This window comes from Festucalex cinctus, chromosome 3, assembly GCF_051991245.1.
Source record: "Festucalex cinctus isolate MCC-2025b chromosome 3, RoL_Fcin_1.0, whole genome shotgun sequence".
Taxonomy (NCBI): domain Eukaryota; kingdom Metazoa; phylum Chordata; class Actinopteri; order Syngnathiformes; family Syngnathidae; genus Festucalex; species Festucalex cinctus.
The window spans coordinates 19229100-19249059 of record NC_135413.1 but is presented as its reverse complement, the minus strand read 5'-3'; the positions used below and the strand labels follow the sequence as shown (position 1 = coordinate 19249059).

At 39.1% G+C, this 19960-nt stretch overlaps 1 protein-coding gene across 1 annotated transcript in view; it reads left to right on the top strand.

Annotated features, from left to right (window-relative positions):
* Positions 1-2885: 2885 nt before the first annotated feature.
* The window catches only part of LOC144015942 (guanine nucleotide-binding protein G(o) subunit alpha), a 93432-nt gene continuing 76357 nt past the window's right edge, over positions 2886-19960 (top strand). Inside the window, exons 1-2 of the mRNA XM_077516449.1 lie at positions 2886-3587; positions 4105-4147. Of these exons, the coding sequence (XP_077372575.1) occupies positions 3470-3587; positions 4105-4147 (161 nt within the window). The 5' untranslated portion in view covers positions 2886-3469. The remainder of the gene's footprint in view (positions 3588-4104; positions 4148-19960) is intronic.

Sequence of the window (19960 nt, the reverse complement as noted above, 5' to 3'; positions counted from 1 at the left end):
ACTAGATAAGAAACAACAAGAGTTGTACAGAGGGACAGTGGGAACAGAAGTAATAATCCGACAAACACACACACTTCTCAGACACCTACTACAGACAGTGAATCGATCTGATTGGTTGTGACTAATAAAGGATTAAAGATTGACATCACAAATCTCCTGACGTCACATAGCTGTCACATAACTTAAAACCAGTTGAAACTAGATACTGTTACATCAATTCCAAACAGACACTTGACCTCAGTTCAAATGACCAGGTAAAGGATTAAAACTTGTTGACATCACATAGCTCCTGACATCACATAGCTTAAAACCAGTTGAAAATGGATGCTGTTACATCCATTCAAAACAGACACTTGTTACATCAGTACATAACACTAGATCTCATGGTCATGAACCCAAACTTAACAGGTCATGAACTCAAACTTAAGCCTGGCGTGACCCAGTCATGACACATGCAAAGTCAGCTGGAATAGGCTCCAGCTCACCAGCTCAAACGTAGTGTATCTATATCATATCGTGGGAGCTTTACACAGCCTGACGTTCACTTGCTTGGAAAGGTAATCTATATCTATTGAACTGTAAAGTACAGCGGAGGGCTGCCACCAAGATCATTATGCTGGTGGCTGCCTGCTACTCTTTTAACTATTAAAACATCAAAAAGTTTCAATTTTCAGTTCAACATTGCCTATTTTAACTTGAATAACATTGCACATTGTGGCCAAGGGTAGAATCCAAGTCGGTTCATCAACAATTTTGCCTTTGTTTTGACATGTTTTGAATCCAACACTGAAGTCGTACCCAAAACTTTAAGAGTGCCAGGTGTCAATTTGACAACTTACTGAAAATCCTCTCAAGCCCACCAAAACCTTAACAAATGAGACTAGGGCAAAAAAAAATTCCCAAATATCAGAAGCTCATGTGTATGTGTATTGTGAATAAAGGCACCCCGTGTGACATGCACATGAAAGCTCTGAACAGGGAATTGGCGCACATTTTAAGCAGAACGGCTCATTATTTTGCAGTGAAACGAGGAACTTTTAATACCATGACTTTGTGACCGCCTCACCCCAACGATCAGCACAAGGAATTTATTTGACAGTAATCACAACACAACAACATGGGAAAAAAGGAAGAAGAAACACATTTTCATATTTAATTGCCCAAACTGACAACTGTGGCAAAAAATACATTAAAAAAAATTGTACACTCAAGGACAGTCATCAGCATAAACCACTTTGCCGAAGTGGGTTGTCTATTATATTTTCTCAACACAGCACCACAATAAAGGCTCATTTCACTAAAGATATAATTTTCTTTTTCTAGTTTTTGTCTGACGTGATGAACAACTATGGGCACATTTGAAAGACATCCGTGAAAAAGGTGTGTTTTTTTTTTTTAATGTGATAGCGAGGATGTGGCTGCTACAACAAACCTGAAACGTTTGTATTATTCATGAAAAATATCTTTTTATAGACCTCCAAGGGATGTGAAGATACAAATCGGCTGGCAGTGAAATCAGTTATTGGTGTCAAACTGGTGTGAGGCTTTGAAACTGTGACGTTTATAGTGTCCTAAAATGGTCCATGCCATTGTTTGATTTGTGATCTGAAGTTGTTAAACCTTTCACCCGCATACTCTACTACGGCTTCAATAGTTATTTGAATGTTGTTTATTCAAGTCTCTATTAATTTGCATCTATTTCCCAAAATTTCTAGTTGCATGGGTATTATCATAATACCCCAGCAGTATATCACATGATGCCTTATACTATAAAGCATCAAGTGATATACAGCAGGGGAAACAGTGGTAAATTGAGCATAGATGCAAGTTGAACCACCCTGCTCCGATAAGAAACCACCAAAAATTGAGCATGTGACTGAATTTGTAGGGGGAAGACTTCAAGAATCTATTTTGTGGAACCTGGGAAGGTAACACCCAAGTGGCAGATTTTAGATGTCCAAAAAATGTTTTTCACTCATGAAATAAAAAAAAAATAAAAATAAAAAATTAAATAAAATAAAAAATATATATAAATACAAAAATAAATAAATTAATAATAATAATAATAATAATAATAATAATAATAATAATTGACAACACAAAGTTAAACATCTTCAAACCCAAATACAAATGCATATATATATATATATATATATATATATATATATATATATATATATATATATATATATATATATATATATATATATATATATATATATATTATTTTTTTTACAAATAACTACAATTATCATTGCCAGGAAATGCACATCCCAATATAAATATTACATACTCATTCAATTATGTATCTTATGTAAGCATTCACAAACAATTCCAGTAGAAGGCAGGCGGGGGAAAACAACTTTTTTATAGGCCCACACAGTTCAGCGACACCATCAGACAAGGTACTTTGTGTGATTATACGTATAAGCAACAACATTGATGCACATATTTTTGTCTAGAAATCATCCATCAGTCTGCACCTCACTTGCATGAGTATCTTATAGTCTATACGTCATATGGGTCATTCCAGAAATTTTACATCCCACCCATCAACTTTTAAATAATCCACAAACAAAATACTAAAACATGTAGTTTCTGGTTAAAATTATTATTATTATTATTATTATTATTATTATTATTATTATTATTATTATTATTATTATTATTATTATTATTTAGCTAGCCTAACATTAACCAAACCCGTGAAGCGGGTTTCACCATTCGCCTACAATGCTGCCCAGAAATATGTTACTTCATAAAGGCAAATATCTGTAATTTTTTTCTTATCTTGCATTCCATTCAACCTTCATTGTTTAGCCGGCAACTACATCACTCCGCCACTACGCCGCGCCACTGAGAGAAGCCTAGTGCTGCCACTGCCCCTTCCATAACTTCCCTCTCACACATCTTCTCACCCATCACGCTCGCACCCCTCTCTGACGTCAGCAACCTGCAAGTGAACGAATGAAGAAACGAAGCAGTGACTGAGCCCCTACGGGAGATACCGGGAGGCTGTCGCGTGAGTCCCTGTCACCAGAACATCCGAACGGAGGAAGGTCGACGCGAACAATGCGAACAACCCAGTAACGGAGTGGAGACGAACAGAACAGAACCGGACGTGTTGTAGAAGTGAGAAAACAAACCCCCTCTTAAAAAAAAAAAAAAAAAAAAAAAAAAAGACTGACGGACGGACAAACGGATCCACTGCAGTCCACGTTCGAGAGTGTAATAAGTGCGGAGGCTACGATCTGTTCCGTGGACCAAAACGAGTGGAGCCGATATTTAAATGTAACAGTACCACAGCCGCTTTTAGAGCGCCAGAGAGAGGGAGCAGCCAAGAGAGAGAACGACTGCGGGATCGCAAGAGAGGAAAACCGGGATTTGCAACCCGTTGCCAGCCTTTTGAATTGCATTTGTTTCCGTGGGTGCCGTTACCGGTAACGCTACCAAGCTGTGTTCTTTAACCATGGGATGTACTTTGAGCGCAGAGGAGAGGGCTGCTCTGGACCGGAGCAAAGCCATCGAGAAGAACCTCAAGGAAGATGGGCTCACCGCGGCCAAAGATGTCAAGCTGTTGCTGCTTGGTAAGAGAACCCCTGTTCGACCACCCGCCGGGGCTTCTGTACAACTACAACGTGGGTGGGTGTGTGGGCGTCATTTAAGGTTCAGGGAAGAGATCCCCATTTTAATACAGCCCAGTTACCAACTACAACAGAAATGGTGGACTTAATTGTTTGAGTGCATCTGAACACACCCTAATTTGATATTACGTCACGCACCCATTAAACTTGGGCCTCTATCAGATATGTGATGATGGTGGTCCCCGCAGCGTCGGTTTAGAGATTGCTTCATTGATTAGCATCTTAATTATTCATGGCAGCCAGGTTCACTGGGATGAAAAGGAGGAATGGGTGCGCCCTCCTGCCATCTCCACCCAGCTAGTTCACTGAAGAGGATGATTCTCTCTCTCTCTTCTCTCTAGCTTGCTCTCACCACCCACACCCTCCCCTTTTTCTCTCTCCATCTTGCACTCTCACACATGGATGCACAGAGGTGCTCAAATCCACCCAGTTTACATGGTCTTTTCTTTCATCCCCGCAGGGGCTGGAGAGTCAGGGAAAAGCACCATCGTGAAACAGATGAAGTAAGTCTCAATTAAGCATGGTCTAATAAATCTACACTGTATAAAAACCACTGTGACAGACACCAACATGTGCGGCAGACATGACATGTTATCAAACCTTATGAAACGTTCTTTAGCTTGCCTAGTTTTTGGCTCTGCAAAACTCACGTTAACATTAATCCCTGATAGATAGTAGGGCTGGGGGGAGGGCGGGTGATATCGCCTACCACGACTATGTCGACCACAAAAATTGGTCGACACAAAAATCTCTGCCTCAAAACTATAATGAATAATTTTAAAACCATATTTGCGACAGCCGGAACCATTGTTTCGCTTCACTATTTGTGGAACGGACCGTGGTCCATCTGGGCCGGCGGTCTCTGGGATGACATCCCTGTGGTGGTTGGCCATCATCTCTCTCAGTGAGGATGAGCTCCTGGGTGCCTTTCCTCACAGGGTTCTTCTGTGTCCCGCCATGTTGTGGTTTGCCTGTGTGTGTTTGTGGGTACGATCTTGGGGATATGGGGGAGGGGTGGGTTTTTATATTTTTTTTAATATGGATGTTTTAATTGTTAAGCACCTTAACTCATTAGCTCCCAAAACGTATAAATACGTCATATTTTAAATGTTTTAAGTGTCCCAAAGACATACTTATACGTTTTTTATGCCAGAGCATAGAGAAGGCTTTGATGCAGTCTCTCTACTGCAGAAAATGGTTGAGTGGCAGCAGAGTATAAGAGATCAACCACGCCATGTTAAAACAAGCTGATTTCCCCACAGTTCCAAGCAGAATTGTGAAAAACGATGAAACTTAGCTATGTTCTATTGCTAATTGTTGCACAGCGGAAACAGAAAGGAATAAACTTTTTTTTCCCTGATAAAAGAAGAGAATAATAGAACATAATATTTCGCGGGCCTTGAAAAATCCGTCAAAATCCAGGAAAACACTTAAGTGAAAATGGTTGGGAGTGAATGAGTTAATTAGCATTTTATTGTATGAAAGGTGCTATATAAATAAAGTTTGATTTGAGTTGGCCACTTCCGTGTTTACCGCATGGATATTTGTTTGAATGGTCCGTTAGCAACAAATGTACAACTTCCATGGAGCAATATTCAAAATAGAAAACAGCAGCCAAAGTTTGGGGTTGCTTTAAACTACAAAAGGACACAAATACATTTTTTATTTTTTTTTTACCGCAAAGTAGAGCTAGCGGAGCTTGGAGACGGTAACATGCGAACATGTACGCATGATGACTGGCCGCTTTTTGACCCGGTTCAAGATGTACCATGCAATCAAATTTGTTTATTTTCTGGCAGAAGTCCAGAAGAGACGATAGTTTGTTGCCTTCAACAGTATAGTTTTAAATGACCAGAAATAAATAGATCGAGGCGCAGACAGACAAATTTGGCACTCGAGATGGTGGCAATCATATTTTATTCCTAAATATCTTGACAACAGCGTGGGGCAATCTCTCTCACAGTCTCCACCCTGATTTTGATGGGAATGAGGGGAGCCTCTTTGATTGGCCGGCAGTCGACTGCGCTCCATCCCACAATGGTGCACGACGTTGCAAAATGCCTTATTTTATCTGCGTTAGTCAAGTTAAATACCAAAAGAATGAAAACTCACTCAACCTGTGCGCTGGGCATGAAAATTGTGTGTAACAGTATTTCTTTGGAACATTATTTTGAATAATAGTTTTGTGGTATTTACTGTATCATTGCACTAATCCTCCAATATATTGTGCCAACAGGATTGAGCTTTTTTTTCCCCCCACGGTCAGCTGCCCATACTGCTTTATTAACAATTTACTCAGCTTGTAATCCAGTCGTGATGCCCCCCCAACCTCAATCTCTTGTGTTGCATCACTTAACCGACAGTTCGGTGCACTTTAGCCGATAATAGGCTTTGGCTATGGCCATAGTGACATGAACACATATCACATGAATACATGATTCAGTGGATCCAGATGAGGCTGTTTCTCAGCTGTCAATGGTCATTCGAGCAGTGCAGCACGTTCTGCACTTCAGCTCCCAGTAGGTTTATTGAATGCTTTGCAATACAGACTTTTCTTTTCAGCACATTGATTCCAGTGGCCTGTAATAAATCACCAAAACAAACGAATAGTCATCTCAATAGATGCGTTCCATTCACAATGTCGTGTTGTCAATTTGCCCTCATTATGTATGCATGTTGGAATAGGATTTTTAAATTCTTATTGTGCTAGTGAAGGCGCCAGTTTACTGTCAGCTGATTCGTTTCCATTTCCTTCTGCAGCCTTTATCTCATTGAAGGCCTGAGGGGGACAGGATGTGGTGTTGCCCTGAGAGAATGTTTTAAATTGAAATAATTGCTCCACTTGTGAATCATGGAGCCACAGTGTTCGCGTTGGCTCAAAAATGACGCCTCGGCTCGTTCCTTAAGATGGGCTTCTGACATAATGGAGAAGAAGGTGGACAAAACTATGATGCATCATTTATATTCCCTCTTCTTACATTTCCCTCTTCATAGACTTTCTGTGATTTCTAATATTGCGTTTGATTCAAACACCTTGACTGCATTTTCTGTTGTGGAGATATGAAAATCTGGGGTGCATTTAGTGGCCCCGCTATGTGGGTTGTCTGCATATGTGGGCGTATGTGTTTTATAATAGTGATACAGGGAGATTACACAGTAAATTTCGTAGAGTAAATTTTACTCTTAAAAAAAACTATATTTGGTGCTACTCTAAATAGAGTATAAACATTTACACTAAGAAGAGAGTAACATACTAAAAACATAAAAATAAAAACAAAGCACGCAATGGTTGAGGATCAATCCCACAACATTCAGCATGGAAGACAGCCAATCTACCACTTGAGCTATGCTAGACTTATTGTTAGCTAACATATTGCTGATGTGTCCCAAAAGAGACTAAAAATGGATATAGGCCTAAGAGGATTCCACCTGACACCTGCGATATATTGACACCGAGTCGCAGTGGCAGTGGTTAGGTTGGCTGTCTCCCAACCTGAAGATTCAGTGATTGTTCCTCAACTTTTGAGTGTGTTTTTTTAATTAATTAAATTTAAAAAAAAAATTTTTTTCAAATGTACTTTTTATTGAAAAGCACATTCGCATAGCTCACATTTAGTTAGAAAATATACAACTTTCTCTTGCTTTTCCATTTTACATAAAAAAATAAGAACATCAAACCAACAAACCGGGGAGCCAGGAACCTATTTACACCACAATATGTGTTACTATTTTTTATTTATTTATTTTTTTAATATCGTACTCTCTTCTGAGTATAAAGTTTACTCCGTTTAGACTGGGAATAAATATAGTCTTTTTCAGAGTAAAATTTACTCTGCAAAATTTACTGTGTATTTGATTGGATTTGGGTTGAAATTTTATGGTGTCTGTTCAGCGGCACCGTGTGTTTTGCAGCTGCATCTGTGAGCTGAGAGCTCACAGGGGAAAAGTAAGAAATGTGTTAGATCGCTGTACAAAATCAACTGTCACTGATAGTTTTGATGTGATGTTGCTATTAGAATCAACACAAATTTCCTTTTTTTTCAAGGTTGAAACTTTTCTGCCAGCGCAGGTTGCGTCTCTTTGGAAAACATAGTGACTCCTGGGTTAATACAATCAGTGTGTGAGTGATGAGTGACAAGCGCTTGTGACAAAGCAGTGATAACATCTCAACCGAGGAGCCCCGATGAAATATGATTCAGAGTAGTGCTGATCATGTGATACTGTTTAAAGAAGGAGACTTTACAAGCTAATGAACTAAATACTATTGTATTGCCTGTGGAAACATGCTAATGACTGAATTATATGTTTCTGGATGCACATGTTCTCTGAATATGATATTTTTAATATCTGGACTAGCAACAGACTGTGGCGCTTGTGTGTGTGATGCTGGAGACACCATCTGTTTCAAGTCGCCTGCGTGTTCACACGTTTGTAAATGTCTCCTGACCACAACTGACCACTTCCATAGTGTTTACAATGTGTTAATGTAATGTTGTAACACTTGCAAACAGTTGTAACCTGGCAATAGCCAGATTGATAATTGTGGTTCACTCAATGGACCGCTCCAATGTGATCTTCTCGGGAAAGGCGGGAAATTCAGTATAATAATTCAAGCTGACTGGGCAATGCACAACTCGTGCACATGTACCACACTTTTATTTTGACCAATCACGACAATGGATGAAAATGTCGTCATCAATTGTAATACAGGTTAAAAAAAAAACAAAAAAAACCCAAAAATAAATAAAATCACAAATATCTTTATCATTTAAAAATGCATGAAGCGCCTCTCGCTGTTTTTCATTCAACAAAGAAACTGAGTAATTCTGCAAGAACAGAATTAATTGATTTTTGTTGATTTGTTTGTTTACCACGGTCTTGTTGCTTGTTTTTGTCTCAGCCGCATATTCCGCCCCAAAACACAATACCGCTTTGTGATTGGTCTACAGATCGGTGAAAATCAGCAGTCCAAGATTGATTCTCGGGGGTTTGTGAACTCATAAATCCTGTTAAAATTCAGCTTGTAGCGCAAGGTTGGACACAGGAGAGGACACAAAGCACACATTAAAGACACACAAATCTCACCAAACTTAAAATCACCTGTACAAAGCTGAAACGTAAAAGACCCTGAGTCCTTTCTATTTGTGTCCTGTCCCTAAGCATACCCCTTGGCCTGTTTCTGTTGAAGTTTTTTTGGCCAACTTCCCACTCACTCACTCAATCAGGAAAAACAGTACATGGTACATGGATGTTCACATAGCCATAACTTCTTCAATCATTAACTGTACTGTACTCTGATTATAATAAAACAATAGTGCTTTGGAATGAGATGTGCAAGGGTAATTGAAGTTCACAGTTGTTTTGCAGCTAACAGGCTGAATTAAATTCAGAAGTCATACACAGATAGGGAAGAGCCAATGCTTTATCGCACTTCCAGCATCTCATTTATACTGAGGCACTTACAGGAATCAGAGTACCTGGAGATATTGTTTTGCTCTTCGAACTCAAGCACGACCAGCAAACCATGAAGACCACAAAAAATAATGTATTTTTGGAACTCAAACAAAATCCATTCAAGAATTTGGTTGACTGGTATGATCTGAATAATACTACCATATATAACTCGAGACAAACAGCTGAGAATCTCAAAACAGTTTACTTCCCCATATATAATTTTGACATTTTTGTATAATTGTATTGTTTCATAATTATTTGGTCTGATGTGATGTGTCATATTTTGCCAAAAGTATACAAAGGTTGAGCAAAGCTTCCAAACTGACTTTTGCTATAAACATCACTGTTGACATTTTAGAAGCCGAAGTGTCACCACAGGTCTGCTTTTAAATTAGAAGCAGCTTTTTGGATCTCACGGCGAGGTGGGCGGCGGTCATCCATGTTTGTTTTTGTCTGCGCTGTGTCAGCCTGTGCGCTTCCCAAAGTGTGCGCTTCAGAGTTCCGCAATATTTTGAACGTTCGTAATACCTTTATTAACATTTTTTGGACGTTTGTGGCTCGATTCGGATTCGTCCGTGTCTGAATCGTGATGCATCTAAGAATCAGAAATTTTTCCCACCCGTATTTTCAATCTATATGTGTATTTGTGCCTTACCGACAAGATTAGAGGTGATCAGCCAAAGGGAGAACAAATGTTGGTCTCTTAGGACTGCAATGCTTCCCACAGGCTTCTTACACTGTGAAGGCTGTGAAGTTGTGTGTGTGGTTTCTCTAAAACAGACGATAATTAGGTCTGGGCCTCAGAAGTGCCGAATAAAAGAGAGGTTGAGGGAAAGTTGGAGAAAAAAAATGGGACTGTGTTTTGTGCTGAAAGGATGGAGGGGTGTAGAAGACAAGAGACTGAGGGGGGATAGTTGAGGGAGGCTGGGAAAGAGTTTTAGTGCCCGCTGTAGGGTGAGAGGAGCAAGTTGGCGCAGAAAGGATCCAGGTTTTACGGACAAGCAAACAGTTTGTAGTTGGAGAGATGAAGTTGCAAGAGGGTTTGGAGGGATCAGTTGGATCAGAAAATCTATGGAGGGGCACCAAATTAAAGCACCTGGAGACAGAGATTATTTTCTTTGGAATACATTTGTAAAACAAAAACAAGAGTATGACGAAGATGATGAAAAGAAAAGATTAATATGACTGAATTATGGGTGAGAGTACCAGTGGAGGGGAAGCCTCTTAGTACAATAACATGTATTCAATTATGAAGTCTGCAGGGGGAAATGGCACATTTAACCTTAAGTATAGAGTTGTCAGCCCAGCTTGCAAGGCCACGCCTTCACTGGACTCTGCTCCCTTCTGATAATTATTAGCCTCCTGGTCTGTGGAACAGCTCAACTCAAAGAATACATGAGTGTGGTGGTGGTCAGAAATGGTGGATGGGGGGTTGTGGGGGGATGTTGGCACCAACTCTTGTGCATCTAACTGGTCATCTGAAGGAGTCTGTCAGCCAGATAGACATCCTCCATTGGTTAAATATAGCCGTGGGCGTGCTCATCACCGGAATGATTTGATTGGCTGCGTGAGTGAGCTGTGAAATAGCAGTTTGTTATCTGTGTGTGCGCGTGCGTGTTGTTTTATGTGTACTGTATATGTGTGAAAGACTTAATTGCTCGTGTTAGCATTTACAATTTAAAAGTGAGCAGTCAGATTAATTTTGTCAGGCAAAAATAACCAGTATTTTTTAGTTTCAATCACATCCTGTATTAAAATTTTAATTTCATTCTATAGATGTTCTAATAATAAAATATGTGGTAATTAGAAAATGGTTTGGATTTTATTTTATGTATTTGCGGCTTAACTTGATTATGAAGCGCTGTTTTTTTTTTTTTGTGGGCTCTTACTCTTCTCACTCTTTTTTTATGACGTGAGGCTCAAACATAGCTCCGCCCCTAGTTGCCATGGTAATGAAAGCCGTACTCAACACTGGCCGTTGCAATTGGCAATTCACAGGTTAAGTAGTCGCTCATTTACATCAGACAGAACCCAAAAAATAATTGTAAAAATTTGCCCCAGGCCCTTATGTTCTTAAGATTAAAGGGGGGTGGGGTAGGGGGGGTGATCTAAACTGTCGATCCGAGCTAGGTTTGTAGTCGTGTTAGTGGCGGACGGCGAAGGATTTACAATAGAGACATTGGAGAGCAGTGATAAAATATGTTTATCACTCAACGTTCCGTCCAAGTGAATTCATACCTCTTTTTGATGAAAAGCACATAACGAGATACATGTGAGCCCTACTATCGTGAGATGAGGAGTCTTTGTGATCACCCCGCTTTGAATAGTTGTAAAATTAATGTTGATGATCAATTTGTAGTTGTTATTTATTGATTGAATTACAATTTATTTATTTTTTAAAAGAAAATACATGAAAAGAGGCAGAAAGAAATCAAACTTATTATATCCGCCTCTTCTCAACATAACATTAAAGTTTTTCAGCATCATGTCATTCAGTTACCGGGTAAAAAAATGTCGAGAGTTTAAATTGGGATTTTATACAGAAGCACACTTTCAGCAGATCTTTCATTCTGGCTTTTCTGGCTGAATGAGACCAGTGTAGCTTAGTATTATTTTGTTTGTGTATTTTTTTCCGCTGTGCACCAGTTTTATATAAAAATGAGATTGCATGTGTGTGTTTATTCCCCTGTTTGTATTTTTGTTCAACAGTTGATGTAGCCATGTGATTGTGGTCTTTTATAGCTACTGCCTTGGACTCACCCATTTGCCTGATTCAATATCAGTCACACTGTGAGACAATGTAGTCTTTTTATAGTGATGATGGTCAGCTGACAGAAGTGGCTGCGTGGTTTGTGCCTGGAAGAAAATTTGTCTGCATGCTTGTTTCTGTATTTGCATGTTGCAGAGATGAAGTACACTCACAAAACACATCATATGTGACACTTTTGTTTTTGATCGTACTATTTATGAAATGAATAAAAGATTTAATTTGATGTGAATGTACTGATTCCAACACGATAAAATGAAAAATGTTTGAAGTGGGGGCAGAGAATTTGTCAGTATGAAATCATGCATTTTTTTACTTCAGTGTATGGACAATGGAAACAATAATTAGTCTGTGTTTAGTTTAGTTCAATGTAAATGTAAATCATTGTAAATCTAAATGTGTGAAGAAATCTTTCTTCAAATTACTCTTGAAGCCGTAAAAAAAGTTGAATGATTTTGTATCGCATGATGTAGTCCAAAGCAACACTTTCTTGAAAGCATGTCTTGATATTCCAAAGCAGCATTGAGGAGTCTTTTTAAATATTTCTTACAGCTCTCTAGCCTTAAATTGCACTGTGTTACGTCATATTTGTATCATCAGTTCTCATTTTAGCAGTCATATCCAGAAAAACACTTCAGCAAAATTACTTGATAAAGGTTCATATTATTATTCATAGATCCAGCCATCCATTTTCTATACTACTCTCTGAATGAAGCATTGATTGAGGATTGACGCCACAACAGTTCTATAGCTATTCAAATGCAAACAGTGTTTTGCTGCAGTTAAAATCCTGCTTTTAGGAGTTTGATTTTGTCTGACAACTTAAAACAATGATTATCATTATCAAGTGATTCTCAATCTTTCTTTTTTACATTGTACGTAGGCTATATACATATATATATATATATATATATATATATATATATATATATATATATATATATTAGGGGTGTTAAAAAAATCGATTCGGCGATATATCGCGATACTACATCGCGCGATTCTCGAATCGATTCAATAATCGGCAGAATCGATTTTTTTTTTTTTTTTTTTTTTTTTTTTTTTTTTTTTTTAGGATTCACACCTTGAGCATGGAAGAATGTTATATGAACGGCACATTAAGCCTTAATATTTTTATTTTAATGCTGTTCAAATGTGAAACAGATTGCAAACTGTTTGTGTACAGTGGCTCACGGTTATAAGCCTCAAGTTTTAGATAAATATATTCATACAAATCTTACAGTGTACATGTACAAATTTACTGATAGTATTTTCTAAATTTGAATGGAAAAAAATCGCAACAATCGACTTATAAATTCGTATCGGGATTAATCGGTATCGAATCGTGACCATTCGTATCGGGATTAATCGGTATCGAATCGAATCGTGACCTGTGAATCGTGATACGAATCGAATCGTCAGGTACTAGGCAATTCACACCCCTAATATATATTGTGCTTAAAGTTGGAATGCAACTTGTGCACTGTGCAGTAGGACAGTCATTTATTTTTTGGAACAGAACACGAAAATGTTTAAACATTTTAAAATATTAGGAGTCGGACCAATTAAAAAAAAATATATAGAAACACTATAATTATATAAGTTCCCTTTGGACCAAACAGAATTTATAATAATATATATTTATAATAATATATATTTATTTATTTAAAGGAAGGCTCCTTTAATTTTACATGTATGGCTTGATTGGCAGTAAATAGTTAGTATAGCTACGAAACATGCATAAGAGCTGAAGAATACACTCCTATATTGATTTATTTAACTTTTTTCAACATAGAAGTACTTCCGTGTTGCAACGCCCCCAAGTGGTGACGTCACTAGTGTGTATACTCGCTTGGGGAACAGTAGTTCACGCAGACATAACAAAGAGGAAGACACAAACGTCAGTTATGCCTTACTGTATTGCAAAATTTTGCAAGGCGTCGGCAAGGAAAAACCCGCGAGACCCCCCCCCCCCCTCCCCCCCCCAAAAAAAAAAAAAAAAAAAGCTACTTGAGTAGACAATGGTTTGTTTGCTAAGTGCTGTCAACCTCCCGAAGGACAAGCAGGCGTGCGCGCAGGCATGAGGACTTCGAATATATGTTACAATTTGAGATGGGGTACGCCACACGCCTAATACTAAAGCCCAACGCAGTACCGAGTATCTTTAAAGAACCAGACGTGGGAAATAATCAAGCCGATGGAGGAGCCGCAACTGCTAGCAACACAGAGCCTTCACTCTCACAACAGCCGGCACAAATCGAGGTCTAACTACGGCCACTGAAAGATCTCGGAGAAGCGAAGCAAATTTAAAGCGAAAGGTAGGCATGTTTCGGGGGTGGGGGGGCATTGGTTATTATACTGCACGGACTGTTTTATTTCATAATTCATTTGAAGGTGGCCAACGCAGGGGCACGTCGGCACGTTACCGTAATGCACAGTATTAACAATCGTTGGGGCGGCTGGCTTGACTTCGTCTTTTCGAGTGGCGGCTGGCCTGACCGCAGTGGGACGCTACGCAAAAAAGAAAAAAAAAACAGCTAGGGGAGGTTGGGTGCTGTAACGACGATACATTTAATTTTACTATTTTTTCTTTTTCCTGAAATATTTCGTCAGTTCCACACGTTTTGCATTGCTCGTACTGTGTGTCACTTTACCTGTTGGATATTTGCTCCTCCAAGACTTTTCTTCTTCACATCTTTCATCGCAACCAAAGCTATCCTGAGAATGTCTATTTAGTATTGCCATGTTGAATGTCTGATGTTCCAGGATGCAGTTGAGATTGTCCGCAAGGAACCGATCCTCGAGTTCTTTCATTTCCAGCCAGCACACATTCATTAGCGGATTGTCCATTCCTGCAGCTCCCGCACGAGCACCACTCACCCCCCGCCTGATTCACTCGTTCGTCAAAGTTTATTTTGTGCCCGAAAAGACCATCTGGCGCCACAACTTTCACATCCAAGGCAGACTTTCCTTCGGTAGTGTTATTTTGTCGTGTTGGCTCGAAGCGATAAGGTTTAATCCTTCCGGGTTTGACGCTAGATGCACGGCTGCGTTGCATAGCGCTTCCATAGTGTAGCGTTTACACACTAGTGACGTAAACATCCGGGTTATTTAGTCACGTGTAACAAACATGCCGGCGTTCGATTCATTTTAACAATGGTTTAAAAGTTATTAAATGTACATAAAAAAATAATCACGTCACCAAATTAATTATTGAAAAAGTAGCAACTTTTTGCTGCTAAAAATGGATCAATAAGTAAAGTGTCCCTTTAAGTTGAAGTTGGAGTGCAGCATGTACACTGTGCAGTAGGATGATCATTTATTTTTTTGTTACAAAACAAGAAAATGCTTAAACGTAAAAAACAAATAAAGAATATTAAGACAAATAAAATTCTTTGAATAACTATAATTATGCAAGTTCTTTTTTCCTCCAAATTGGTATTTGAAAATAATTTGAAAAAAACCCTGCAAATGTATAAATTTAAACAACTCAAAAAATAGTATAAATATTTATTTAACGATTATGCTGATTTTGTAATTGTGGAGTGTAATAATTGAAATTGTAATTGAATTTTGATTAATTGCACAACCCTAATCAATGTACTTTACAAAAAAAATACAAGACAATTCTTAAAACACTAATTATATTTAAATGCTGTACTTGCTTTGATTACAGCATTCATGATGCATTTGGCTTTTTACACTATGATATATTCTGATAGCACTTTCTTTGGTTGTCATTATAAACTTTTATTATAGACGTTTAAAGTACCGGTAAGTAACTCACTTTCACACAGGGGAGGACAGATGAATTGAATAATTACAGTTTGACCTTGCATCTGGGACATTGGGATAAAATCTATGGCATAATGTCTGCTTCCTTATAACTGCTCTCTGGATATTCCTTTTATTATTCTTTTTTTCCAATAACCCACTTTGTCTACAGTAGAACATATCCATCCATCCATCCATCCCTCCATCCTTCCATCCATCCATCCATCCATTTTCTGAACCGCTTGTTCCTCACAAGGGTCGCGGGGGGTGCTGGAGCCTATCTCAGCTGGCTCTGGGCAGTAGGCGGGGGCCACCCTGGACTGGTTGCCAGCCAATCGCAGGGCACACAAAGACGAACAACCATCCACACTCACAAGCACACCTAGGGACAATTCGGAGCGCCCAATTAACCTGCCATGCATGTCTTTGGAATGTGGGAGGAGACCGGAGTACCCGGAGAAGACCCACGCAGGCACGGGGAGAACATGCAAACTCCACCTAGGAAGGTCGGAGCCCGGACTCGAACCCGAGTCCTCAGTACTGGGAGACGAACGTGCTAACCACTCAACACCGTGCCGCCCGAACATATTCATATTTTTTTATTTTTTATTTTCTTGTACAACATCATAGTACTCCCAAAACGAAATGCATTCACAACTTCAGCATATTTAATGCGTGGCAAACATCAACCAACATCACCACCAACACCAAAAGGCAAACCATTTGCGGGGAAAATCAAATTTTCTACACTTGGGTAGAGTATAGTACTTCATTAAGCATTCTAAAGTGTATTTTCACGTTTTCACATTAGTATGTGTTTAAGTGCTACAACCGGGTAACCTTGCCAGAAATCTGAATTCTTACGGTATTCGTTCACAAACGCCACGAGAATCCATCTTGTACTGCTCCCGTTGATTCGTTCGCAACATGACGTTTTTAGGTTGGACCAATCAAGCATTGTTTAGGACGGGACGTGAAACTGTGATGAAATCAGGAAGCCCTAACCCGTTACTTGGAAACAAACAACGAACCAAACATGGCGACACTGGTGGATGAATGCATGGACGCTGCATATAAATTTCATTTTCGCAGAATTAGTTTCCTTTTTGAACAACAGTGAAAAGTGCTTTGTACATTTTTCCCTGGTAAAGATGTTTAAGGTTTTTTCTTTTTTCTACAACGAACGCGACACTCACATTCGTTGCCATGATTGGTCAAAACAAAAGTTTGGTAGGCGTGCAAAGTTGGTGCATCGTCCAATCAGCTTGTCGTATTCTACAGCATGCCCCGCCTTTCTCGAGCAAATCACAGTGGAGTGGTCCCAGACTGATACTGTGGAGAACTCCCTTGAATGAATTACAATTATCAACCTGGCTATTGCCAGGTTAACAACTGGAGTTTAGCAAGATAAGATGATAATATTGAAGACTTTTGAGAAGGCAAAATGATTTTTATTTTTTTTTTAACATACAGTATTTTGAAATGCTTTTCTGTGACACAAGACCACCACAAGTGTTTGGCAAATTGTTTTATTGCTTTCATCTTTGTGAATACCACAGAGTCCGTAACACGGCAAACATTGTGGCAATCCACCAGTTGCTCTCATGTTCCATTCTTGAAAGAATCAAAACACTATTTTCAATGACTCAGTAAAAATTTGTATTTAAAAAATAATAATTAAGGACTATTTCAAGTGTGGGCCAGTTGCCTATCCCGGTTCGAGGGCTAGGCCATTAACATCAATCAAGCAAAAAACTGAGCTATGACATCCCGTATTTTCCGCACTGTAAGGCGCACCTCATTATAAGGCGCACCTTCAATGTATGACATATTCGAAAACCTTTCCATATATAAGGCGCACCGCACTATAAGGCGCACCGCATTATAAGGCGCACCTTCAATGAATGACATATTTTAGAACGTTTTTATATATAAGGCGCTACAGTAGAGGCTGGGGTTACGTTATGCATCCATTAGATGGTGCTGCGCTAAAGGGAATGTCAACAAAACAGTCAGATAGGTCTGTCAAACTTTTTTAATAGATTACAAACCAGCTTTCTGACAACTCCATTCACTTCCAAACTGAATAAACAGCTGTTTTATTATTTTCTCTGAGGTAAAGTATTAGTATTAGCTAGCGATCCAAGATGGCGGGATCTTCTGCGCATGCACATCACCGATCGCGCAGGGTCACCGATAGTGTCTTGACAGCGAGACCTGTTGCGGCTCAATATTGATCCATATATAAGGCGCACTGGATTATAAGGGGCATGGTCAGCTTTTGAAAAAATTGAAGGCTTTTAGGTGCGCCTTATAGTGCGGAAAATACGGTAAATACATACAAACATGCCTTGTTCTTATCAAAGCTGTACTTAATTGTTTTCTGTTAAACCTTCCTGGCTATTTTGACAAACATGGAACGTCCCATCTCCCAGACCTGCAACATTCTCAGCCCGCCCTCACTCAACATCCCTCGAAATATGGTGTTGGTGTTGAACAGAATAAATAGATACTCAGCACTCAGAGCACAGAGGTGTGTTTGTGAAAGTACAGTATGTGCCGTCAGGATGTTGCTGCTTGACCTTAATGTGCGATGCCAGTGAGTAATGCCAGATTACAAAGTGACTGAGGCATGCATTTCGAGTAACGCAAGCGTTAGTGTATTTGAGTCTATCAGGGCAGAGTGTCATACAATTAATGACACTTTTTGTAATAATTTCGTTCGACCATGATATAGCTTATTCCGATTAACATTAATTCTCCCTCACAGACACTTACGAAATGTGTCATTTAATACTGTCCAGAAGTGTTGACACGAGTTGGTCAGCATGCACTTTGTCACAAAGGGCTCTGTCGACAAAGACTGCAAATGGAGTGGATGCGCATCATAGTGATAAAGAGGCAACCTCAAAGACTTGTGTGTGGTTGTGTTGTGACAAACAGTGGTGTTAAGTGACAATGCAGAACAGAACCAAGATAAAGACCTAATTGCACAGTGCAATGTGCAGGCTTTGTGTGTGTGTAGGCACATGAGTAGGTGTGAGGAAAGAGTGGATGGATAATAGGAAATACAGCACTTTTCCATTACAGGTTACAAAACAGCCAATTCCCGCTTTGCCCCGGCTTCACTTGGCCTGGCTTCCGTTGCTTGTCCTTTACAACAGGCAGTGAAGCACCAATCAATTGGGGTGGGATCAACTCAACTGTGTGACCCTCCACTGCACAATCACAGTGTGCAGGGGATCTGTCCCAGATTTCAGAAGTGGCTAAGGCTATTTCAATTTTTTTATTTTTGTTATTGTAGACCACATCCTCTTTTTATTTAGCAACCTGTGTGTTCCTTGACTGACATTGTGTTGTGTGCGGCAGCCCTAAAGAGAAAAGTGGATATACTGAAATACTTGAATAGATCCAGCAAGGTGCATACCATTCGCAAAATTTTACATCTCTCAGTCATCCACAGTTACATATGAAATTGTAAACATGGTTAAGTATTCATGTAAAACACAATATATGTCCACTAGAGTAGATACAGTAACGCCTACATCTGTTGGCCAATCAGATAACAGTGATGTCACGGCCATCCTCGGCCTGCGTGCTAACCAGGTTACAAGATGTTCTGAGGAAAGGTGTCATTGTAATTGCCCAGACTCGAAAAAGAGAAAGTGTCATGGATCGGAAGAGCAACCACACAGAACCAGACTGTTTCGGGGTAGAACTGGTACAATGGAAAAGGGGCCATAGAGTGGAGAGTGTTTTATATATATATTAGGGCTGCACAATATATCGAAAAAATATCGATATCGCGATATTGGCCCTTGCAATATACATATCGCAAAGGCACGCAATAAGTTTTATATGGAATTTTATGCTTTTTATATGAATTTGACCAGTCAGATGCTAACTAAAATGTGCATCGCCATTCAATAGTTGAAAATTATCAATACATAATTACAATTAATTAACTAAGATTACATGAAGGTTGCTTATTTTGCCCCATGAAAAATGTTTTTCTTTCATTAGGTAATAAAAATGTAATTTCTTGAGGTACATGTTAAATATCGCAATAATATCGATATCGCTATGTTCAGCAAGTATATCGCATATCGCATGTTTTTCCAATATTGTGCAGCGCTAATATATATTAGGGGTGTTTAAAAAAAAATCGATTCGGCGATATATCGCGATACTACATCGCGCGATTCTCGAATCGATTCAATAATCGGCAAAATCGATTTTTTTTTTTTTTTTTTTTTTTTAGGATTCACACCTTAAGCATGGAAGAATGTTATATGAACGGAACATTAAGCCTTAATATTTTATT